Source organism: Centrocercus urophasianus, unplaced genomic scaffold (assembly GCF_019232065.1).
Source record: "Centrocercus urophasianus isolate 14NV4802_14NV808 unplaced genomic scaffold, USGS_Curo_1.0 seq_69, whole genome shotgun sequence".
NCBI classification, from domain to species: Eukaryota; Metazoa; Chordata; class Aves; order Galliformes; family Phasianidae; genus Centrocercus; species Centrocercus urophasianus.
Window position 1 is genome coordinate 68,340 of NW_024885299.1, and position 25,921 is coordinate 94,260.

Genomic DNA, 25,921 nt, shown 5'->3' on the forward strand with positions numbered 1-25,921 from the left:
TAGGAGTAACTGGTCAGGAAAGAATGTAATATTAGGCCTGCAGGTCGCTATTGCATATTTTGCACTTAGTGAATTTCATACAACTAATTCGGTTTTAGAACATACTTATTTTTCATTCTACAGAACAAAACGACTCCAGTTTGTCAAAAAAATTCTATGTACAAGTCATCGCAAAGCAGCTAAAAATCAGAAAATAACTGTAACCCATGACAAATAACTGCGGACCTGTCTTTTTGCTATAGTTTACCTTTGAAAAGTCACTTCAAAAAGAAACTGCATTCAAATTTGATATTGAGCATGTCACCAAGAGGGCAAGATGAATGAACAAGCGACACTGAGTACTGTGGTTGTGCTATCGGTGTCCCACAGAGACTGTGGTTACTGCTGCTGAGCTACGTAACTCCAGCCTATACAGATTTTCCAGAAAAAGTGTGGGTACCAGAAGCTGCTATTAGTGAATCAGTACAGTCTTTCAACTTACATTTGCTCAGGGAACTTGATTAGATGCCTATAAGCAGAGGTGAAATGAAAGATGAAAAGAATTGTAGGGTAGGACAAAGCAAGGATCACACAAAGGACTACAGTATACTTCATGTTGGAAGGGCACTCAGAAGGACCCTGCTAGGGTCAGCATACAATTCTTGTAGACTGGAGCATAAATTTCAGCAGCTTCAGAGATTTTACTGATGAGCAAGAATGACTCAGTTTGGATTGAAAGATTTGGTAATTGCTAGTTTGGACATGGTTGGGTGCTATTGTGCCTCCACAACTCCAGGATTTCTTTGGGTTGCCCCTAAGAAATGGGATGATGCAGACCACCACTGTCTAAGTGGTATGTATTTCCTATGTCTTGTTTTCAAATTGTATCATGTTGAAGCCTCAAGTCTTTTGAGATTACTCTCCAATATGTGCCAAAATGAATGCAAGAATTGGTCATTTTCAAAAATCTGCCCCTTGCGTTTCTCAGTCTATCCTGGGTTATCGTCTCCATCATATAAAAATACTGCCTACCGCTTATATTCTACAACTTTAACAAATACAATTTCAAAGCATCTGATATTTCATCCTATTTTGTTTTAAATTTATGGGCTTTACCATTACTAGACTAGAAAAGTAGTTCTCAATGTACATGTATTGTATCTTTTTGCTGTGTGATACTTGAAAGAAATAAGGAAATTGTTCTTTCTCTTTACTCACAGCGAAGTGTGACCCAGCGTGCCGACATGGAGGTGTCTGTGTAAGGCCTAATAAATGCTTATGTAAAAAAGGCTATCTGGGCCCCCAGTGTGAACAAGTGGATAGGAACATCCGAAGAGTTACAAGGGCAGGTATTCTCGATCAGATCCTAGACATGACATCCTACTTGCTGGATCTAACCAGCTATATTGTATAGTTTTGGGGACTGTTTGGAAACTACACTTTCAACGGGCATTTGTTTTGAATCCTATCATTTTTTAAAGACTGTTATCCTGCAACAAATACCAGTGATTTGATTTACTTTATTAATTTAAATATAATATTCAGAAATGTGCAGATAACTTCATTGTTTATGTGTTAATATCTGTGTACATCTTCTAGATGTACAGGTACCCAACACATATATGGGCAAGCAGTATCGCAAATACGGTTTTACAGCTAGTGGAGTTTTTCAATATGTATTTCTTCATGAGAAATAGTTTACAAAGCAATTCCACTACAAAACATTTTCATTTAAGGACTTTCCCAATGTCATAATGGATTCACTGACATCCCAGAAACCTTGCGTCTGCAACTGGCTAATCATTGCAGTAAGAGAGCAGTTTTGAACCATCACCATATAAACTGCGGGACTTAATGAAATCCAGTTGTAACAGTTTTTAAGGTGAAATGAACTACGTTATGAGACTATTTCATAACTGCTTTATGCATTCCTATCTAGGCAATTCATTGTAAGACTGTAATCTTCACCTTCATCAATGTAACTCTATTACAGACTGTTACGTATTTCCTTATCTAGCATAGATGCAAAAATCTGGTTATCGCAGCTTGATATCAAGATTGTTTCAAGTGTTTAATAATTAAATTATACTCACATATTTCAAAACCAGTCATCCTAGAAGGTCTGCTTTCTATCATGTATTTTATTTAACAATGGGCACTGGGTTCATCTTACATATTTATATTATTTTATTTTATTTTTATAATATAGACATCACTTAGATGAGACAGCTTTACTATGTCCTGTGTAATACTAATGTTACATTTTTCACCAATTTAATTGGAGAGATGGGGAAAGAGCAAACACTTTAATGTATTGTGGCTCTGTATCCTTGTGTCAACTTGTATTCATTTACAATGGATGAAAAAAAAAAAAAAACCCACCACCCAAACATTAAAATTCCAGCATGTATTAAAAGCACTCATAAAATGATTATCACTATAACAGGACAGGCTAGATTATACACAACTAGACTGCCACAGATTTCACACTGAATGGAACTTCACTGGATGAAAGCTCACATTAGCAGTTGTTGGCTGTGTAAGATGTCACTTGTATAAAACGTATAACAATTATTGCCAAATATGGTTTTAAATGTAAATGTTTCTTGAAGAGCTAACGTAAAATTGATTTTTTGTAAATGTATCAATAAATATGGTGTACATGCTATAGTCAGGTTTTTGAAAGTATTAATATTTTAGTCAGATATTTCTTCCGAATTGGTGCCCTCTCCATCTCTGGGAAGTTATTGGCAGTTTCTTTGTTCATTGTTTGCCAGCTATTAGATTTCCTTTGCACTATCTGGCTTTTATAAAATCTTGCACATACAAAGAGTAGCACGGCCACCACCATGCACACACTAATGGTTCCTGTAAGCAGCTACTTATGTCAACAGTTTACAACACTTTAGGCGATAACACCTACATTACTGTAACTGTATTACTCTCCAGTAGCAAAATTCTCTTTGCAGGGCAGTGACAAGCAACAACTTTTCCTTTATGGAACGTTGTCAGTTTTGATTTAATAAACGGTAAATTTTTAAGCACATAGAAAATGTTATTTGCATTTATCTTAATAAGCATTCTAGCTAAGAGGAACAAAAAATTACACTTGCCTTCCATATATGTTTGCTTGAGTTTCAAGTGACCTCATGCCAAATGGAAATTGGTTGAGAAATCTTGGTTAAGTGCTTAGAGAACAATAGTCTGCATTAAAAAGTGCATGCATAATTTTGCACAATGTAGGTTCAACTGACAGTCCATTGAAAGACATCTCAGGATTAAATGAGCATGAAGACCGAATTGCCCTCTCACCCCAAAAAGGGTGGTCCCTTATAGTTACACTAACACTTCATTGGCTAAGCAGTGTGACCAATCTGAAAATGAACCCTGCAGTAGCATGTGTAGGTTAATAGCAGCTCTTTGTCTCCAATGCTTTCTGTCTTTAGTCTTTTTCCTGAATTCCATCACAAAAAGTTTTACAATTAAAAATGTCCTGACAACCATTTTCGTAAATTGACCTTACCATCTAATCTTTCCTTATTCAATGTGGGTGACAAAAATGTGAACTTCTCATGAATGAGCCAGCTGTCTAAATCTGTCAGATAGTGCAGTTTTATTGCACCCTTCATAATCGGTAAAGCCAGAAAGTCGCTGAAATATTTTAGCAACTTTTAAGTATCTGACAGAGACAACATCTTTAACACTTTACTTAATGAGTATGTTACAAAATAAACTTGTATTCATGATATTCTCAGTAGCCAGCTGGGGAGATGTGATAGCTCGATTCACTGTTTAAACTCCATACGCTTAAAAAAACTCCACAAACTTCCACAGATGGTACCTAAATTGAAGATCCCCAGTAATGTATATGCCACAGTCACGCACACACATAGCCATTATGTGCCATAACTGTGAAGAGAAGGGCTAACAAAGAAAATACAGTCTTCACCTTAATAACAAAGACAATTCAGTCTACTAGTGGAATCAGAAAATTAAATGCTATTAAAAATAAAGAATTAAATCCAGGTCTCATTCAAACCAATGGAGAAACAAAACAAAACAAAACCCCAAGCGCTCTCATCAACAGTGCTGAAGCCAGAAAACCACTTTCAAAATTGAAACAAATACTTACGTTTATTAAAACAAATGAAAAAAAAAAGTTTGAGTCAAGACTTCAAAACTAAAAAAAAATCTATGGGAAGATTAGGAGGAAAAGAGAAATAATTTGTGAAAGGTGTTTTGCTTCAGTTTTAAATCATTTTTGGTATCACGTGAAAGCAGGCATCTGCATTAAGCCCAGATAGATATGTAGGAAGTCCCAGAGGAAGAGAAATATTCTCAAAAAAAAGACACAAAAAATCCCAACTGCTTATTTATCAAAAGAAATTATACTATTAAAAACAGCAAGTAAAGCCTAGGCCTAGCCACCCAAGATGCTAATATAAAAAGGGCAACTGCAGTAATTGCCTGAGAATTGGCATACAAGAAAAAAAAAAAGGGGGGTTGTAGAAAGCCTGCTGCCAGCCAGGTCATTCCACAGCCATTCTCACACAATCTCTGCAAGTGTCCAAGAATAAAACTGAGCTTATAAATGAAACTAGATAAATGAGGCAATTAGATAAGGGCCTCCAGAAAGGATTTTATGTGTGTGTTCAAGTTGTCTCTGTCTCTGTCGCTCCTAATCTTTTATTCCATTCATTTATTCCTTTACTGTGAGATACTGCCCCCTCGGTTCCCAGTACATTGTACATTTGGAGCATTCTTTCAGGCTTTCTATTGTTAAAAGAGAATAAATATACCTGTTGCTAGAAGCCTAATTCTATTCCTGATGTAGTTTTCAGCTCTCATCTTATTATTTTAAGATGGAAAATCTTTCTGTTTCTAAGATGCTTCTTATCAGAAAAAAGGTATATTATTTGAATATTTGAAGTGTCCTTTGTCCATATATAAGTATTCAGACAAAAAGAAAAAAGATGTTATGTTAAATTAGCTCCGAATGGTTTTACTCCCACTTCAGAAATAAGAAGGAAAACAAACAAACAATGAACAACATTAAGCTCACTTTTCTGATGCCTCCAGTAAGAAATAATAACTCAAACCTTTCACCTGAAAGAAATAAATTTCTTCCATTAACAGCCTGGGACACAAATGCAGGTCCACTGTACCTTGAAATCCTAAGAAGTTACTCCATTTCATGCATCTGAATTCTAAATTAGGTATAAATAAAATCTGTCTTATATTGGCAACCATGACAACTCTTTTTTTTGTTTGTTTTTAAATCTCCTTTCATTCACTTCTCTGCATTTCAGCTTTGCAGCTCATTCCTCTCTAGAACCACAGCAAACCCCAATAATCCCAGGTTGCCACAGGTGTTGCTTCCTTTCTTTCAAACTGTATAATAATGGATGCATCAAAGAATTGGACCAGAAGACTGAGACCTTTATCTTTCAATCGCTCCACAAATTGTCATCTTATAGTGACTTCTGGTGCTGTAGCTTAGCTGGACACTGGTTATATTCAGGAGTAAGAGCCTCCAGCTGCTCAGCCTCAGAGGCAGTCAGAAATTGACTGATTTCAATCCAGTAATTAGATACCTCAAGTAAAAAGCAGAACAATATTCCTCAGATGAAAATACGTTGCTTTTCATGTACAAATATACAAAACTTTGACTCCAAAAGCACTTCAGCCCAAGAAATCTTTTACAGGAGTAATTTTTAAAAGATGTATTTTACTAACCCAAATTCACAATAAAGACCCAGCAATTTGAGTTCAGGTTACAAAAAGCTGACAAATATTTCCAAGGGTAGTTTCAGATAAAAATGTTGTAGAAATACTGAAAAAAAGTAACACCATTTCACTAAAACTTTCCTCTTTTTCACAAGGGGAGTAATCCAGTGAAATAATACGTACCATTTAGGGTATAGGTGTGAAATAGCTGAAGCTACCTGAAAGCTCAGTGCAGGGTTCCTTCACACTCTGAGGGCCTGATTCACTGTCCAATGATGTCAACTGAAAATCTCCTATTGACTTCAATAATTATAGGATTAAGCCCTCAAAAGATATCCACTTAGCTGGCAGAACTTCACTATAGATGTCACTGCACACATTATCTTTCTGTCTGCATCTGCAGTCATTAAACTCACTAAGGTTTTCCAGAACAGGACTGCAGATTCAGACCTGTCTTTAAGTACAGAACATATCCGACCCTGTTGAGTTTCCTTATAAATACTGCCAACAGTTACACAAGCGTTCTGTTATAACTGCCAGACTTTTCATACTTCTTTAAAAATGCTGAGGAGTTAATACACATTTTTTCTCCTTTGCACATATGTGCTTATGTCAAATATTTAAGCGCATGCCACTAAGCAGGAAAATAATTTAAACAATAAGTCAGCGGTTCCATTTGATGAAATGCACGTAAGAAGGCAGAGCCAAAAATTGCCCCCACGGAAAAGACAGCATCCCAATTGACAAATATCAATGGAAAGGTTCCTGCAGCTGTTCTGAGTCCAGTTTTACAGAAGCTCTATTCAATGTATTTAGGCACATTTTCAAACCTTTCTCCATGTATTATGTAGGAACGGAGTAATACTGCAATCAAAAATATATCTTGATCAAACAACAACAACTAAAGTTCTAACCATACTAATAAGTAAGAATAGTAAGATTGAAAGCAAGGAGACTACTCAAAGTACTAAAATAGCAGGTATAAACAAGTGCAAGACCGGACACAAACAGGTTTTCTGTAGGCCCATGCCAGGCCAAGGGTTTGTCTGCTTGCCTTTGTATGCGCTGACTTCCATTAACAGCGTGCACTAGAAATTTATCACGCTGTAAAATACAGAACAGACAATAAACAATTTTAGTATAACAATTAATTCTACATAAATTTATATTGGACAGACTGACCGATCGGACAGTATTATTAATGCTTTATCATGGATAAGAGAAATATTTTAATTTCACAGCACTGTATAAATGGTTCAATCAACCTTTTTCTTTCAGTTCACTCCTGAGTTGTTAATAATTACTAATTTGGCCTACGTATTGGGAAAAGATTATCATGCTATCCCATTACTCAACTAAAACTCTCATAGGCTTCCATGGAAGCTTTTCTTTATGCTGTGCAGTTTGATTGGAAAGCCAAGTGACACATCAGCTTACCAGAACTCCAGATGCTGAACACATAACTCTACCGATCATTTCATGCTACGGGAATGCACAAAAATTAATGCTTTGTACTACATGTATTTAATGCACTTCTTTACCTATTGTGTACTGTACACACATCAGCTTCCACAATCAAAAGTGTCAGAATTTACTGCTAACATGCTCAAACAGCAACCTGGCTTGTTGCAGAAGAGTTTTATCTCTGAGAATAAAATAACCAAAACTTCCTACCTGCTATATATGACCAGTAAGGTCTCACACACCTTATAGTTAAGTTCCTCTTAAATTCTGTAACATTTTCCCATTTATTTTCAGTTTGAAATGAAAGCAAAAGTGAAAAAAAAAAACTTTCAATAAAAAATCATTTAAATTCTCAGAAATTCCAGAAAAAGGGTGCCAGCTGAAGTACATGAATGTACGCAGTGGCTGTGTTCCCAAAATTCTTGAATGGGAAGAAGACAGAGACATGTGGCTGTTTGTCTTTTCCTGCGTCTGAGTGCAGGATGCATTTTGTCGTAGAACAAAAACGTAACTTGCATCATGTCAACTAAATCCCATTTTCTGAACAGAATTTAGAAGAGTCACTCAAGGAAAAAACACTCTAGGCAGTTTCACAACCGGTGTTGTTCGGAACGGCCTTAATTCCTATCAAGCTACATCAAGACCAGAAACCATATGGTATTAGGTCACCACATGTATCTTGTAGAGATCACCACTAATACCAGAAGAGGTAATTCTACCCTCTGAATTATCCAGCAATGCTATTAGCTGTTCCCCACAAAACACACTACAGAATGAGAACTCCAATTCCCTTTGGAGAACAATTAGATTTTAATGGGAGCCAAGCAGGAAAGGAAAAAGAAATAACAAAAATCTGTCACTTAAGAACATAACTGTTGTGATGCTCTGCCATTCAAGTAGCTCTATTTTATAGTAGCCATCAAGTACTGTGTGTACATTTGAAATGTGGGAAAATAGCTTAGGAAACATAATTCAAACTATGTTTATGTCCATAATCTGTATTATAATACTAAGCATATACAGGCACCAGTCTAGCAGAGCACAGGAGCACGCAAGTAACTTTAAGCACATGAACCTCACCTAAGTCATGTGCTTAACATTATTAATATAATTGCTTTCTTGCTTTGAGAACTTACAAGTCGTTGCAAGTCTACCTACATAGATTACATAAGCTAGGTGTACTTCTTTTTAGGGAGACAGCATGGCTGAAGTTCAAAGCAAGAGAATTCAGTTACTTTGTGTCACAAATTCTAGATAATCTTAAACAATTGCATCTTTGTGCCTCCAACTTCCGTCTGAAAAGCAGTGAAACCAATCCTTGTAAAGCGCTTTGAGCTCTTCAAATGAAAAGTGCTACGAAAGTACAAATTATAATTATATTATTGAACATCATGTATGTATACACACTATTATGTAATATATAATATATGTATAATGCATATAAATTCTAACAAATGTATTTGTGTAATATCTAAGAAATTGAACAGTTGTATCTGGAAGTGATAAATGCATAGAGTTGGATTTATTGTTAATCTGTGGATTTAATGATTTTCTAGACAAAAGGACATTTAAGTGTATAATTGCTTTTCTTAATTTAATATATTTATGTAAATGCATGCCTGAAGTTCTGGATAGATAGCTATTCTGTGTCCCTTAAGCTAATAAAATATATTAAACTTTATCCTATAACCCGAAGTACATGTAATGCTTTTCTTTTCAATATTTTTATTATTACTACATACATAATTTAAAATTCAGGACAATTTTAATTTGAAATCGGCTCTTTGATCTTGTCAGCAAAAGCAAAATGCCAGCATTTCATATATTCTTTGAAATGCACTCTGGCTTTATTTATATAAATTCCACGATGCTTTCATTAAATGTGACTGACATTGCTATTATTCTTGGAAAGAGAAGTTTGGACTGAGGTTTCCTGTTTGCTCCTGGATAAATGAGAGCAAAAATTAAGACCTCCCTATTGAAAAGATACCTGTTTCATTACAAGCAATATGTGAATGTACTCACAGCTTGAACAAAGGAATTTCCCATACAGGCTTTTCAGGTATATATATTTTGGAAAACTAGTTGGGTAAGTGTGGAAGAAACACTGGGCGATTCCTTTGTTTTTTTCATTTAACATCTTCAGAGCAGCCCATCATCTGATAAACGCATGTTAAATCCAGATGCACCATTTGCAGTGATTTAAATAAGGGTCATAAAAAAAGAAAGCAATGTTGAATTCTTGCATTTCTCCACTCTCAAGTAGCAGATTCCGTTCCGCTGAAGGCAACACCTAAGCATATCAGTGAAAGCAAGGTCACTCTATATATTTGTTGGTATAAAATAACATTTAAATCGTGAAATTTAGTTTGCCAGGATAAAAACCAGCTTGGACAAGGGGCACCAAAGAACCTTTTCTTTACACCCTAGGTTTACTTTACTGGTTGTGAAACGCTGAAGTCTCACATACTTAACTTACACACAGCGTTTAGTCTATCCTGAGTTCATTTTTCAGATGAATTAACGATGCATTACTGAAACCAAGATAATTGTGCTATCTCTACACTTCAGATGTAAGCCAAAACAGTCTTGCAATTTTCATGAAATTGTTTTTCCAGTTTTCAGCTGGTTACACCACTAGTGATACGGGAAGGTGGCCAGCCAGCAAACTAAGATCCAAGGAAAATTTGAACTTCACCCAAATTTGAGGATATTTGGAAACTGTATTTTATTTCAGCTTCTCAATGAATAAATATAGCAGCTGCAGTAACATTCTTTTAAACACATCTTGCGTTTAAAGATGAATTTTCTCAATTTGAAGAAAGGCTCAGATCACAAGAACAGCTGAAAGACAGCAAACAAAGAATGAAGAAACCAACAAGGATTGTTCTGACTTCGCAGTGGGATCTATATATTCATGTAAAAAGTAAAACAACTCTGTAGGGTTTTCTACATAATTATAATAAATACAGTGCAGAATGTGGTTCTGGTTGACATCATGACTCATTTAAGTTTGTTCTTGTAATTTATTAAGACATTACGAAAACCCACTGACATATTTATAAGCCTTGGAATTAACAGCTACCTTTCATTTCTTTTACAACATATAGCACATGAATTTTACATGAAGAATTATATACACTCAACTGCATATAGCATGACTGTAATTCTATCTAGAGCTTCTGATGACATCCTAAATCTAAGGGGCCAAATTCTGCTCTGCTATTAGCTGAATTAATTGAGGTATGGGCATCTTGAACGTGGCTTGTATTATTGATGATCAGTGTCACCAGAAGTTTCAAAAGGGTATCCAAAGCCTAAACGCACTATTCTTTCCGGAGTATATCATTTCAGTATGTAGTTACCAGTAATATCTTTTCTTCAGTATTTAACCACTATTCCCATAATATATATTTCAAATAAGCTTCTTTCCTTTTACTCCCTTCATTTCCCTTCCACATATGGTTCTGTTCTTTAATTGCTTTGTACTTTATTTTCAGACAGGGATACTTCTCCATTCTATTGCATTCAATTAGCTTCAGAAGGCCCTACAGAGGGATCTGGATAAATCAGATTTATGGAATGAAACCAACTGTCTGAACTCCAACAAGACTAAGTGCCGCATCCTGCACTTTGGTCACAAAAACCCCATGCAACGCTACAGGCGTGGAGCAGAATTGGTGGAAAGCTGCACAGAGGAAGGAGATCCGCAAGTATCAGTCAACAACCAGCAGAAAGTAAGCCAGCTGTGTGCCCAGGTAGCTAAGAAGACCAACAGCATCCTGGCTTCTATCAGAAATAGCGGAGCCAGCAGGACTACGGAAGCTATGGGAGGCTGTTGCGCAGAGGGGTTCAACCTCTTGTCCCAAGTAACTAGCAATTGAACGTGAGGTAATAGCCTCAGTTTGCACCAGGGAAGGTTCAGGTTAGATATTAAGAGAAATTTCTCTTCTCACAAAGAGTGGTGAGGGTTTGGAACAGGCTGCCCAGGGAGATGGAGTCACCGTTTCTGAAAGCATTCAAGGGACATAGTACAGTGGGCATAGTTATGTTGATGGTTCATTTACATGACCTCAAACATCTTTTCCAACCTTAACGATTCTGATTCTGTTTGTGTTTGTTTGTTTTTTAACATTTCATTGTTGTTGTTATTATTTTAACAACAATACTTACAGACTAACCCTTTCTTTAACTCAATATTAACAATGCACCAAAAGTAAGTGGAGTAAAATCTTTAAAATGCCAGAAATCATTTTGGTCTTTGTGGCTGTATTTATTTACTTTAGGGGAAGGGTTGGCTTGAATCATATTTTATGGCATGTCTCCACATGACATATATCTCTGGCAGAACTAGGCAACGTGGGACATGGCTTTGGTTTTGAAAAACCCCAGTGAACAGATGCTTTCTTGCTTGGTTGACTTGGGGTGGTTTTTGTTGCTTTGGGTTTTTTTGTTTTGTTTTGTTTTGTTTTTTGTTTGGTTGGTCTTGGCTTTTTGAGTTTTTTTTTGTCTTTGCAAGTTAGGCTGGCTCTTGTGTGTCTTCCAAAATTTTGGACTGAAAGTTTTGAATGCATGGTTTTTATACTAGATCAATATTCAATATTTAGAATTATTACTTAGTTGCAAGTATCACAGCCTATTCCAACTCTCTCCTCTTATATTAATGCAAATTCACTGTTACCTGCACTGTCATTCTATTTCCAAAATGAAACCAGTCTCATCATGCTAGCAGAAGGCTCCATTTTTCACACACACCCTTCTATATATTTCATCTTTAACATTTTAACTTTGATTACTTGGAGATAGATTGACTGGGAGAGGAAATGGAGTTGAATGCCAGTCCTCCATTAGATCAAGCAATATGTTCTCCCTTCAATATCAGAAAAATTAAATTTGGTGATACATATGCAAGAAACTTCCACCTCAGGAAAGGGGAACATATGTGTAAATCAAAAGGGCTGCATGTGGTTCCTAAGATTTATAAAGAAGAGATCTAAACTCAACAAATGCTTATGCGTTGAATTAGTGCTTTCGTGGTCAGATGAATAGAACAGGTGCAGATCTAGATTCCAGGTCTTTAAACTGCACCAGCCCAAATAAATTACAGCTATGGAGTGTGTTTAGCAATTTTGAGCAAACATTAGAAATGCAATGCCCATGGTGCAGATAAAATCTTATGAAAAAGTAGACAACATCTGTACTGGCACAGAATGCCTGTACTAAAGTAATAGCTACAGAATGCCCCTATAAAGCGTAAGATTGTTAGTACAGCTGCAGCTTTTAATAGCTATTGAATTTCTTGATCAGAGCGGCAGATCCAGAGCAAGGGAAATAGACAAGTGAAACTATAAACTGCTATTTTACACCTATGAATATAATATCAAATAATTGTGGTCAAAGTAACTTTTTTTTTCCTTAAGAAATCCATCCCTTGGGAGCCTCATGATAGATCTAGCCTAACAAGCCATCAGAAGGCACTTATGTCAGCCTAACCCTTAAGTATCCAAGATGTATAGCTGTACAGTCCACAGGTACTCACTCCTTATTATATCTGTACGAGAAACATCCAGCTACATATATATGCATAAAATCTCACATAAGCTCTGTGTCCTTGCTCAAGTCCGTTTGTTTCTAGGTTAGTGCAAACAAAGAACAGAAAGGCTACTTGTTTAGACTGAATAGCTTTCAGGATCGTTATGCAAGAGAAAAAAAATCCTGAAGTGGCTAAATAACATAGAAGCAACAGGAAAAAATTAGTAAATTCACTACCACGTTAGTTTACTCAAATTATTTCAAAGAATGCAGACATCTGATATTTTCTTGGCTTTCTTTTCTAAATATATTAGTAGTAAGATTCATTTGCCTAAGAGGTCCCCTATGAATTAGTTATCATTATTATTTTTATCATTACAGCTTTCACTTATGATGGAAATTCTGTGGAATTACCAGGTCTTTTGCTCACAGATAAACAGTCATTTTAACATTTGCCAAACTTACTATCACCTTGTAGATTCTTTACATCTTTTATTAGCCTGGAACTAGAATACATCACAGAATACATAATACTCAGCAGTAACTGCATAGAATGCAGGTGGACCTGGTAGAGTATTCAACTGGAGTCACCCAAGATAGAATACTCCCGATATCTTACTTTCAATCTCTTTTCAACCAAATTTAAAAGTCATACACAGATTTTACTGGATCCTGCTTGCTTGCTTGGAATCTCTTCTTTCAAGTGGATAAGGGGTTTCAAACTAAGTGCCATTGATTTCTGGTCTACTCAAAGTGAATCACAGGCATGTAAATCCCACAGAGTTCTAAGCAACAGTCCAACCTACCCAGTTCCCAGTACACTGCTTTGATTTTCCTGACATCTGAACTCCTTACACACCTTTTAATCTGACTAGAAAAGTTTCTGGCTGGCATACGTTCCCAGAAGTACCTGAATGACGTAGGGGCAGGTAGTTACCACCTAATAGCAAAACAGAGTAAGGCATACAACAGGCAAAACTTGCTTGAGATCTTGAAGAACCTTGAAAAGTTATTAAGCATTTAAATTAACTTCATGGGTGGTAGTGTCAGTTCAATGATAAGAACACTATTAATACTCAGAGATGGATCTAAACACTTCTGGCTACTTCCCCAAAAACTGCTTTGACTGCAGTTCTTCTGCCTGCATCCAACCTATGAAGCAGCCGGAAATGATAAAAATCAGAGGGTCAAAAAAAAAAAAAAAAAAAAAAAAAAAAGAAAAGAAAAAAGAAAAAAGAAAAAGAAGAATGGAGTCAGAACACTCCTGTGTGAAAAACTTATCCCAAAGTAAAAACATCTAACATTATGCTCCTGAACTGAGTTTCTGAGCAGAACCATTTATGTACACTCTGGGAAGCAAGATCCAATGCCACAGTTCTTTTTTTACTTTTCCAGCTGACAGCCAAGTTCCATTTTCTGCCTGTATTATCTTCTTCACTCACTCCAAACTGATCTGCTCTCAATGGATAGCACTGAGAATACCTTTTTTTTTTTTTTTCCTCCACTTACTCCTTCCCGTAGCAAAATATCTCTTTGAAATCTCCAAGCAGATATGCAAAATAATTTAGGGACAAGGCTCAAAGTGTTTGCTTATAGGGAATAATTTTTAAAATTACGATTATACATGTGATAAAAGCTCTAGTTTACAGCACAGGCATGGATTTACAAGAAAGAGAAGGTTGCAAAGAAAACAGAAAAAAACAATCACACAGGCTGTTAAGAAAAATAGTCTCAGCATAAAAATTAACACAGAGAGTTAGAAGTTATTTTCACTTCGTTTTTCAAAATACTCCTGCCAAGATTGCTCACATGTCAATCCAAATACATTGTTGTTGATGCCTAAATGTTTCTATCTTATAGAACGAAATTAAAGCGAAGACATGTTTTTGCTGAAGGTTTTATACAGCGATTACAGAGCTGTACAGAGATTTGTGAGGCAGATCGAAGTCAGCTTGAAAATGAGCAACATCCTAGTTATGACATCAGAAAGTCTAAGAAGCAAAAGAAAGATCTGAAGCAAGCCTACAAAGCTCTACCCAATTATTTTTACCCATAAATACACACCTAAATTGCTGACTAGCGCCTCATTCAGAAATTCCCACAATGTACTGCAGTAACTATTAACTTTTTTAGTAGCATTACTGACTGAAGCAAAACCTTCACAGTTCAGAAACATCTCACATAAACAAGGGGAAAAAACGGTCGAGAAATAATTATTTCAAGTGATAGTGGCAGGGCATTGAATTGGCTTTATTTTCTTTTAGAAACTCTGAGGTACACAACTAGCATATGGACAACAGTACAGTCAGATTGCCCTTAGGGCATTACCCTTGTGATGGACTCCAGACACGGAAACTAACGTAAACTGTATGCCGACATCTTTGTATTGCCATGATTCTACAAGAAGTACATTGGTTTCGGTCTACAAACACACTGACCTTAGTCTAAAATATCAGTATTCATTCATTTCATTCAGTTGATAAGCTTCATTTGTCAAATGAATTTTGTGCAAAGACAACAATTGTTTGACTACAGTAATGAATAATATCAAATATAATCCATTACACTCTTTTAATGAAAAGACTACAGAACGGTGATTAGAATTGCATCACGTCATCCAACAGCTATTTCATCTGACAATTCTATATGCTCTAGCAGTAGTGAGATCAATTCCTCCTATCTGAAAGAAAACTAATTCCTGACAATTGCATGGACAGAGTATATGGATACAGTCAAGAATGCACTCCACATGAAGAATTTTCAGCAGTATAAGCTACAGCACCCCTATACACTTGAGATAATACCCTGTTGGCTTTTTCCTGCGGATTTTGGATTTATTAGTGCCAGAAATGCATCTTGAAGTACAGAATCATAATACATCTTTTGTACCTATATGAGCCCAACATAATACATACACAAAGCCTTCAAAACCTCCTCAAATAACAAACGCGTGTAAAGGTGAAAATGTTATAACAACATTAAATATAACAAACAAAAAAGCTATTAAACACTTAAGTCTTCTAACCTTACTAACTTGATCTAAGCAAAAAACTGTGGCTAAAAATTAATGATAAATCTTTCATAAAGAGTAAAGCCTGGTAAATTAGATTCCCTCCTCTGCTTGTTTTAAGAGCATATCCATAATGAAACAGGCACCACTGACAAACTTTGCACAGCAGCTATGAAATACAAGAGGTTTTAAATAAACAAAGATTCACTGGATTGCAATCAAATTAGCATAACAGTAATTAGCACTCAAGATGACAGAGCAAGATACGAGTATATAAACTAGACTATACTAGTATATAAACTAGACCTACGGACAAAGTCTTCACTGATTAAAAAAATTATTCAGTATTTCTTGCTTTCCTAACTATCCAGTAGTTTCTATCGATACGAGGTAACTGCTACCACGCAGTTCACACAGATAGGTTAGCTACTACTACAGATTTCCTGTCTTTTTAATGTGCTTATAAAAGCATGAGGTTTGGTCTTCTTTCTATCAATTCAAGATTATCACACATTTCAAACATTATTTAGGCTACAGTGCAGTTTTGCATACGCTACATATAAACTGCTTAGTACAAAACAGAAAAGAGTTCTGAAGGTCCATTTTCTGACCCTGACATTTGAAAAGAAAAATAAGTTTCTGAAGGATCAAAGTACGATGTGAATTATTTCAGATGCATACATAAGTGGAAATCCCTCTTCAGACTTTGCATGCATAATAATTATACATATTTACAACACTAACCCAGGAGAAAGTGTTGATCTACCAGAGGAAAGAAAGGCAGATGGAAGTCGGCTGAATACGAGCCAGCAGTGTGTCCAGGTGGCAAAGGCGGTCACTTCTCAGTGGTGACAGGATGAGGGGAAATGGCCTCAAGTTGTACCAGGGGAGGTTTAGGTTGGATATCAGGAAACACTTCCTTACAGAAAGGGTTGATAAGCACTGGAATGGGCTTTCTGGGGAGGTGGTTGAGTCACCATCCCTGGATGCGTTTAAAAATCCTTTGGATGTAGTGGTGCTCAGGGACATGACTTAGCGGAGGGTTGTTAGAGTTAGGGTAGCATGGTCAGGTTGCGGTTGGACTCAATGATTTTTAAGGTCTTCTCCAACCAGAGCAATTCTATGATTCTACAATTATTATACATATTTGTAATCTGGCAAATCCTTCAGCATCAACTGCATATGTATAAGCATACATATATCAAAACAATCAAGTGGAAACCATTTTCTCAGATCCCCATATTTGACCAGAATTCTCCTAAGCCCTTGCTATAACTGTGAATTTGTTCAAGTATCCTTGCAAGAGATAAAAAAAAAAAATATATAGATTGAACCGTAATTTACTGCTGTGTTTGCCCAGCATCTGATAATTTGATGTCTAATGACAATCTACAAAATTTCCTTTGGTTCTTACTAGAATAAAGCCTGACTAACATATTAAGCCTAAGAATTTACCTGCTGAAGGAAGTTACATCTATTAAATAATAATAAAAAAAAAACCTCTTCAAACAAACCATGATGGAAACATCTGAAAGCTGCAATCCAAACTGAAATGCTACGTAACACTCTGCAGAAGATGCTACAGGATCCCATTCTTAAGACAAAGTGGCTGCTATATCAGGGATACGAAAGGAAAAAACGCATCCCAAGGGTTGGGTTTTCTCTGCACAATAAAAAAAAATAATTTAATTTTCTGAGCTTGCATTTCAAAAGAAATGACCTTAAGAATTTCCAAATAATAAGCAAAGGGACAATTTATTAACAGGAATTGAACAAAAATCTGAGGATAGGGATTTTTAAAATCATTCACATGAACAATTGTTAACTCAGTCACCTTGAAAGTCTGGCTTTTAGTTTATAATCTGGTAAATTGCCCTACTTGCCAACTGTGAAAGTATAAGCAGTTGGAATGAAAACGCAGCATCTATTTTTAGATGCAAAAGCTTCACCTATGCATTATTTTCAGAATCAGGTCTCGATAGTAGAAACCTTTTTCCGCGCTTGTGATTTCCTAGGGAGATGTGATAATCCCCTCAACGTTCAAGATATAAGGTGTAAATCTACAAGTCACTCAGCATGTGTTTACATTAGTCATACTGCTTACATACAGTAATTTTTACTTCTCTTGATCGCTATTTATCCAAATGCCTGAACAGCCCAAGCTTGAATGCGAATAGATAAGGTAAATTCTGAGAATTTCAGGAGCAGTGAAGTGCGTGCTTTCACCTCTCTCCCTTTTAAAAGCATCAGATGCTTAGTTTCATGGAAATGGAACGTATTTTCTCATTACATTAATTAATGAGTCTGCTTGGGTGGTATAATTCAGTTTAAATTTCCTTTAGTATTCTGTCATACCTAAAAAGGATCTTATTTTTGCGATGTCTTTAAATTTTTATGACTTCTACTCTGTTTAGTCTGTGTGTAATCCTTGAAACCTAATGTCCTAGAAAATCTGCAGGTTTTTCTCAAAACTGGCACACACTCCAATTTATAGCCATTTCTTTTCAGAACTCTATGCAAGTCCTTAAGGTGCAGTTCACAGCTCAGGGAATTTATGATTACATCGTCAAAGTAAACTAAAGCAACACGATATATTGAAACTGACAAGATGCTGTTCATTAATCTCTGAAATGCAGCCAGGTGTGATGTAATTAAGAGAGGCTTCCAACCAGGAGAAGCCAAATACAGCTCCTACCTCTGCCTGATGGTGGCTTCCTTACCTCATGTGGGAAAAGGTCTGCCTGGGTGGGGACTCTCAGTATGAGTCTCATTTCAGAAGTACGAGGTTTGGGGAAAATGAGACAGGGTAATCCCTTTCCATGCCAGTGTTTCTCAAACAGTTTAGCTTCTGTTTTCCTTTCATTTCCAGGTTAGAACACTATCTCAGTAGTGTTGTAGGGAACCACACCTTCCCAAGGAAATAATTTGCTGGGCTGGAGGAACATTTGAGTATGAAAAAGAGGTACATTTTAAGGGCTGGAGCCTCAACTAGTGGGGAAAGCAACAGCATATTCTGAACACAGAACAGCAGCATGTATACAGTGTATACACGCTTTACATCTTGAACAGCACAAGGCTTTAAGTAAATAGAGCTAGTTTTAGGGTTACGTAATTTTTTTTGTTCAACTTTTCTGAACGGTATCCATGTTTCAACACACCGAAACATGTTAACCTGCTACTTCACCTGGACCATCCACCCAAGGGTGCTGACAGAGTTGGCAGAAGTGATCACCAAGCCACTTTCTATCATTTATTAACAGTAGTAAACTGGGTAACTGGGAAGTTTTGCAGTAAACTGTGAAGTTTTGCAGATGACTTCAAGACTTCCCAACGTGATGACCATCCCTAGGGACAGTGACCCACCTAGTGGCTGAGGGAAACAAGTCTTTGACTTTGTCTTCCACAGTATTCCCCTGGGGAAGATCGAAGTCCATGGCTTGGACAGGTGTACTTTTCACTGGGTACGAAACTGGCTGGACAGCTGAGCCCAGACAGCAGCAGTGAATTGAATTAAATCCAGCCGATGTCTGATCAATGGCTGTGATTTGGTCACAATAGCCTCATGCACACTACAGCTTTGGCGCAGAGATGGTGGAAAGTTGCACACAGGAAGAGGATCTGCAAGTATTAGTCAAGTCATCTAAATGCAAACCAGCAGTGCATCCAGGCAGCCAAGAAGGCCAGTGATATCCTGGCTTATAACAGAAACAGCATAATCACGGGACTAGGAAAGTGATCTTCCTTGTGTACTCAGCACTGGTGAGGCTGCACGTTGAGTATTGTGCTCAGGTTTGGGCCCCTCACTACAAGAAAGACATCAAGACCGAGGAGTACGTCCAGAGAAAGGACGTGGTTTAGTGGACATGGTGGGGATAGGCAGACACTTGCCCTGAAAATGAGCTTAGGGGTTTTTTCAACCTTAATGATTCTACACATACATATTTCCTACACTACAACTGATCTGTGGACAACAGATGGCTCTTCTTGGAGAAACAGGAGAAACTTGGAGAAACCTTTGAACTGTCTTCCAAACTTTCTAAGAAGGACGTAGAACAAGAAGAGTCTTTGTGTTTTCCTCTTACCATGCAGAAACTACAAGGGGAATACTCCTCTCAAGGGCTTCTACTCTATCACACATGTGCCCAGCCACTGAACGCTATCTCTAGAAGAAAAATTACTTGAGCAGATATAAATACACTGGAATTAATCTGAAGAGGAGTATTATACCAAAACCCTTCAATCTGCAATGCATTTAACATAAATCCACTTAAGTTGCCATTACCCAAAGATATGGCAAAAATTGGAAAGCCTTTAAGTAGTAATTTCTAAGCTACTTAATTTTATACAGTGTTTTCAGACACCATTTGAATATTGAATTATACACAGAAAAAAAACAACGAAAGAGTTCATCTGAATCAACCTTTAGATTCTTAAGTTCAGATTGATTGCCAGCAAAAGTTACTCACTCAAAAGCACGTATTCTTATGTTTTGTACGTTCCAATATTCCAATATCAACTGTGAATCTCCTTCAGCAATACGATGTACTCATCATTCTTTATTAAACATGAACTACCTAAAAACTATCCATTAGGCAACGGGTTCAGTATAGAACAGATTACTGTAAGAATTTATGCTAGTAGTCAGGAAAGGCATTCGCTCTTGATGGTCTTAGAAACTGTCAGAAATACCATTCATCCCCTAAGAATTTGACTGCTGGCCAAGATCCCACACAGAAGATAACAAAACCTCTATGAAATCTTAAGAATAGCAGGTCTCCTGCAACAGGAGTGATCGACAGAGCCCTGACAAAGCCTTTAAAGCTGCCGTGTTTTCAGTGTGGTTGGTCAACAAGCCATAATCTCAGCCACAGATGGAAATTAAGACTTAAATAATTACATCTCAATAGCTTCTACGACATAAATTAATAGCAAGTCAATACTGCCTCCTGCACATTCAAGAAATAAACACTGTTCTGGGACAGAATGGCCACTAGGACTAGTCTCTTTTCTATTTCTCTTTTGCTCTTTATACTAAATAGCAAAGTCTCCAATTAAAATTTCACACTCTTAATTGATATCAACATATCACATTCCACTCGAAGTTCCAGATAATTCTGAAAGAGCTAATTCTCTAAACATATCATAAATGTCTGTATTACCCAGCAGAAAAGGAACAAAAAATAAAGCTGCCAACAAATTCGAAACTGCTGTTTTGACTTTCATTACCTCTGAATATATGTGGAAAAGCCATAATTTGAATTAATCTACAATTGTTTCATTCCTTGTCTGACACCTATACTCTGCTATGTATGTGTTCCACTGCTCACGGAAAGATTTTGTAGGACTACCACTGTTCATCCAAAAGAATCAGTTTTCTATGCAAAAGTCTATCCCACTCCAACCAGCAGCTTATTCAGAGCACAGCAGCATGACTTTCTTAAAATATTTTTTAAAATTCATTTGTGCTTGCACACTGCACTACTCTTCACGATAAGTTCAATATGAAACCTCAGGTGAACCAAAAGGCTTTTCTAAACATCTGTGGAAGTCTGTCATACCTCTACATACAAAGTATTAGGCCGGTGAGATATCCAAAAGCTGTCACTGTCTTTACAAAAGCTGGCTTCCACTGAAATAGGATTCTTCCCTAAGCAGTTTCATTCTATCTGCTTCTATCTTTTGATTTTATCTTTCCGTATTAATATTCCTAAGACCACCCATAAGCCAAGCTGTTTTACAAACTTCCTCCTGAGTTATCTGATCAGCATCTGCAATGAGGCATAACTTTCTAAAAAGATGCATGCATTTTAAGGTAATTATTTAATTATAGTCTTGTTTCAGGAATCATATTTTTTTTAAATAGTGCATGTCATACACATACATTACTATTCAGTGTGTATTATACATAACACACAGTGCATATTAGTTCATGTTTAAGCCAGCATGACACTTCAGCACTGAGACTTGGTTCAGAAAGATACTTAGCACCAAGTAGTTCTGTTCAGCCTAATTTGCAAAATAGTAATCCCTACATTTCCTACTACTCAAGCTAAATAAATTTATCATCTATTAAATCTGTGAATTTCACTTGATGTGATTAAGAAACAAAACAATTCCATGCAGCATGAAGACCAATCGGAAAAATTCCGTGGGAAAATTGTGATTAATATTTGTTTCAAACAAATCCCTCCCACACGAAGAAAAGCTAAAAAGGTAGCACTGGTAAGTTCTGTGAAGCCTCAGAGTATTGTAAAGAAAACAGGACTCATGTTCATAATCAGATTTTTTAAAAAGTAATGCTTACTTCGGACATCGGACAGCAGTCTGAAGCATGAGCACATGCATTACCTGTCTGAAAAAGCAGATTACACAAAAGAAAAAATGGGAATAATATTAGATTACGAAGGAAAATGGAGACTTGTAGAAGTACACGCAAGTGCTATCCAGGGATTAACAAAAAGTTTTTCCATAAAACATTATTGACATATGGGCAACACCAGGCCACCAAGTCTCCTAGGATCCGCCACCTAGTGGAGCACATGAATAGCTTCTACAATATCAACCGGCCCTACATCAGCACACGTTTTGTTCCATTCTGCTGACCTTTGAGCTCTCACCAGAAAAAACAGTTCTGCATTCACCTGTTCTCCTTAGTTCACTCTACAAGCTTTGCTCTTTTTCAGTTTAGAATTTAATTGCAAGAGTTCTAAAATATTTAGTATTCATTATTAAAAATACGTACTGTAAACCACAGCTGAGATTAATACCACACAGCATGAGTAAATAGGTGCATCACTGCTGTCTAGCTAAGAAAGCAATCCGCATGAGATGTTGAACGGATGTATACATTCTTGATGTTTTTTCTTCCTTAATCAAACCAGATGTAAATAGAGAAAATGAGGAAAGACCTACCTGCTGCTAAACAAGACATACAAATAAATCACATGCCCTACAAAATAAAGGGGAAAATGAGTTCACAGCAGAGAGTGAAGAGACCAAATAACAACTAATTACAGATATCTGGAGAACATTAGTGGAGTTGTCATTTGAAGAATTTTCAGTTTTGAGAACTGTAAGCACATCCATAGCATTTTGGTGCTCTTGGCATCGCAATTTTCTCAGATAGAAATAGTATTCCTCAGGTTGGTGAGCTCTCCAAGTTCTAATTTAAAACAAAGAGTCAATTTTGAGAAAGAATTACTAAGTTGATAATCGCATCTCTGTTGTTTTCCCATTTGCCCTCAGCTGTGCAGTCCTCATAAGCAGCGTGTGGTTGCAGTGAAAAATGCGTGCACATAGCAGGAAACATCGATCAGAGCAGCCATTAGTACTAATGAGGGATGGCAAAAAAGCAACGAGTAACAGTTAAACCAAACATTTGCAGGCTGTTCTGAACAGATTGCTCTGCATTCTTTCTGCAATGAACAGGGAAAGCTATGATTGGCTCCTTATGACTGGCAAAGGTGATGATAACATGACTTACATGTAACCTGCCAAATAAACTCTTCATCTAAGTGATGTACTACAAGTACACAACCTAAAGATGCTCCTCTAGAGGCACCACGACATGGCAACTAAACACGCAGTTCAGTAATTAAACGAACAGTCACAGAAAGAAAACTCATAGCCAGGGGTAATCAGAGGTAGCAGAACCGTGAAGAAAGCAGTGGAGTTTACTTCCCCACTTCTTAAGTTCATCTCTGCTAACCTCACACCTTGCAACCAAAGCAACCTGTCAAACCGATTACACAGGTATTACTCTTCAAGAAACTAACACATCTTTCTAAGTCAAAAGGAACCACCACGCTCACGTCCTCTTGCATGTCACATTACCGCAAAGATCTCTTCTTCACTGTTTCTGATCTCTTCCAGTCTGCTATAATCTGGATTCTGTTTTCTCTTACCAATTGAAAGACGAAACAACCAAAAAGTGCTAATTAGTTCCCAGATGTTTTTTCTGTTTTTTCTGTTTTTCTTTTTTCTCTGCAACACAACATCCTCTGCTTGAACTTCTCCACCGTTCCCTTCTGCATTTCCTCCCTCTATTCAACTCACAATCCAAGTCAAGATTTTGCAACCTGTTGCAAATTTATTAATAGTTCTTTCTCTTTAAAGTAGTTCTTTCCTACAGCTGCATGGATTTCCTAAGACTACACGCTTAACAGCCTCAGGAGGTTAACTTTTTTTTTTTTAAATAACCTTCTTAGGCAAATTTTATACTGAACCAAACACTAACTGCTTCTAACACCAGCTGAAGAGTCATGCTGGTACCTTCCAGAGGTTTGTAACTATTTCGCCTAGTATTCAAGTGCAAGAGAGACCCAGAGGAAACTTAAAAGGAAAACTGGTTTATAACATACTTGAATATTTCATGGTAATTTGACAATTTATTTCATACTTGCTAATAGCAAGAATCCTTTAAATAACAACTTAATAGCTAAAAAGAAAAATTAATGAAAAATGGAAAACTAATGGAAAAAAAGTGAGTCTGCAAGAACACAGAGGCAAAGAGTTTTACTAGTTCTGCAGATAAGTTAGTCTTTTTATTTAGAATTGGCTGAATCTAAGTAGTTCACACACACTTCAGAAACTAATTATTTTCAAGTAATTTAGGTAAACTTAAAACTGAAGTACTGATTTCCAACTTTTCATACAAAGAGTTCCTTTTTAATATTGCCTCAAACTGAAGACAAGATCCTGAAAATATTCAGAGAAAAAAGGACTCAAAACTTGAAGTCACAACACAGCACTGTAACAGGACAAAACAAAGCTCTCAGACTCAAATATACTTGAGATCTGACAAAACTACTCAAGAGATATTAAGTATTTCTCCCAAATTCAGTAAAAAAAGTAACCAGGAAGATAAAAGTGAACTGTTAATCTCTTCATAATGACATTCTCCATTCAAAACAAGAAAAAAAACCCACTTACTTGGACATAAACGAAACATCAGCAAACGATTTTCATTTATGCATACGCGTGAACCAGAATGCTCAATAGCATTGGTAGAACATCTGTAACTGGTAGAGTTATCTTTAGAAGGCACATTTACTCTGGCCTCTAATTCATTTCCCTCAGGCAAGTTGATCAGTCTAAAACCTAGTCTGCAAGTCCAAGAGACATTTATTGTGACACCAAAAAATCGCCCCCCCTGCTTTTTAAGTCTCATCTGCTTTCCAAGAATGTCTTTCCAGACTAGTAATGGTTGCAGACTTCTCCTGTCCTATATTCCTAAACCATGAAATAGCTGAAGGCCAGACAGTAAGATAGACAAAAATACTGAGGTCATACAAATGACAGCAGAGAGTAAGCCTAGTGATAAATGTGTCCGAGGTCCCAGTCCATACTATATTCATTGATCAGTGAAGGAAATGAAGACTTGCTCGGTGCACAGTTTGCACCCTCAGTTCCCTGCTTCCTTTGTAGTACTTTGCATCTCTCCTAAACCCTTTCTCCTCCCCATCCATCACTTTCCCTCTTTTGATCTTATCCTTGACCTTTTCATTCTCGTAAACTTCTCAGAATATTTGTCACAGCAATTTTCTCCCCTATCCCTCTCACCCACATAACTGGAAATACATCATCACTTCTGTCAGTAGCTGAAGAGCAGCACATTCTTGGGCAGGCTTCGAGGTCAGCACAGCTGTGCCTTTGCTGACTGATCAACCACTGGAATAAACAGCACAAATGACTGCCGAGCTCAAACAAATCTCCCTCCAATGAGGGGACTTACAGGGGCCTCCATCCCACTACCCTTTTCTACAAGAACTGTCCTTCTGCAAAATCTATTTTAGATCAGTGCTATAAAAAAAATATCATAGCGTTGTTAAATTTCGGAAAGAATAAAAAAATATAATTTACACAAACAGCTGTGATTTATGCATAGCAAAATATATTTACTACGCACTATAGTTGTATTTCATGTTCTGTGTTACAAGGTTTCTATAACAAAGTTCCTGAACACAAGGCACTTGGACAGGGTCCTCAGTTTAAAATGATGAATGCTCGAAGGCAATGAAGCTCCACTGTTTTGCACTGGCAGACCAAACAGATGATGTACACAAAATACGGCGCTTTAAAAAGCAAAGTTTTTTTCACACAAATTAATGCATGATAATACAGAAATGATAAATATTTTAAGGACTACATACAAAGCCCTGACAATGGCAACCTATCAGGGGCTTGTCATTGCCTCAATACAGATTTGCT

At 36.8% G+C, this 25,921-nt stretch overlaps 2 protein-coding genes across 2 annotated transcripts in view; one reads left to right on the forward strand and one right to left on the reverse strand.

The window, feature by feature from the left end:
- LOC122170381 (hedgehog interacting protein) overlaps positions 1-8,865 on the forward strand; it is a 76,824-nt gene extending 67,959 nt beyond the window's left edge. The window contains exon 13 of the mRNA XM_042837166.1: positions 1,200-8,865. Coding sequence (XP_042693100.1) covers positions 1,200-1,393 — 194 coding nt within the window. The 3' untranslated portion in view covers positions 1,394-8,865. The remainder of the gene's footprint in view (positions 1-1,199) is intronic.
- ANAPC10 (anaphase promoting complex subunit 10) overlaps positions 1-25,921 on the reverse strand; it is a 148,022-nt gene that overhangs the window by 56,070 nt on the left and 66,031 nt on the right. The gene's annotated exons all lie outside the window — the stretch shown is intronic.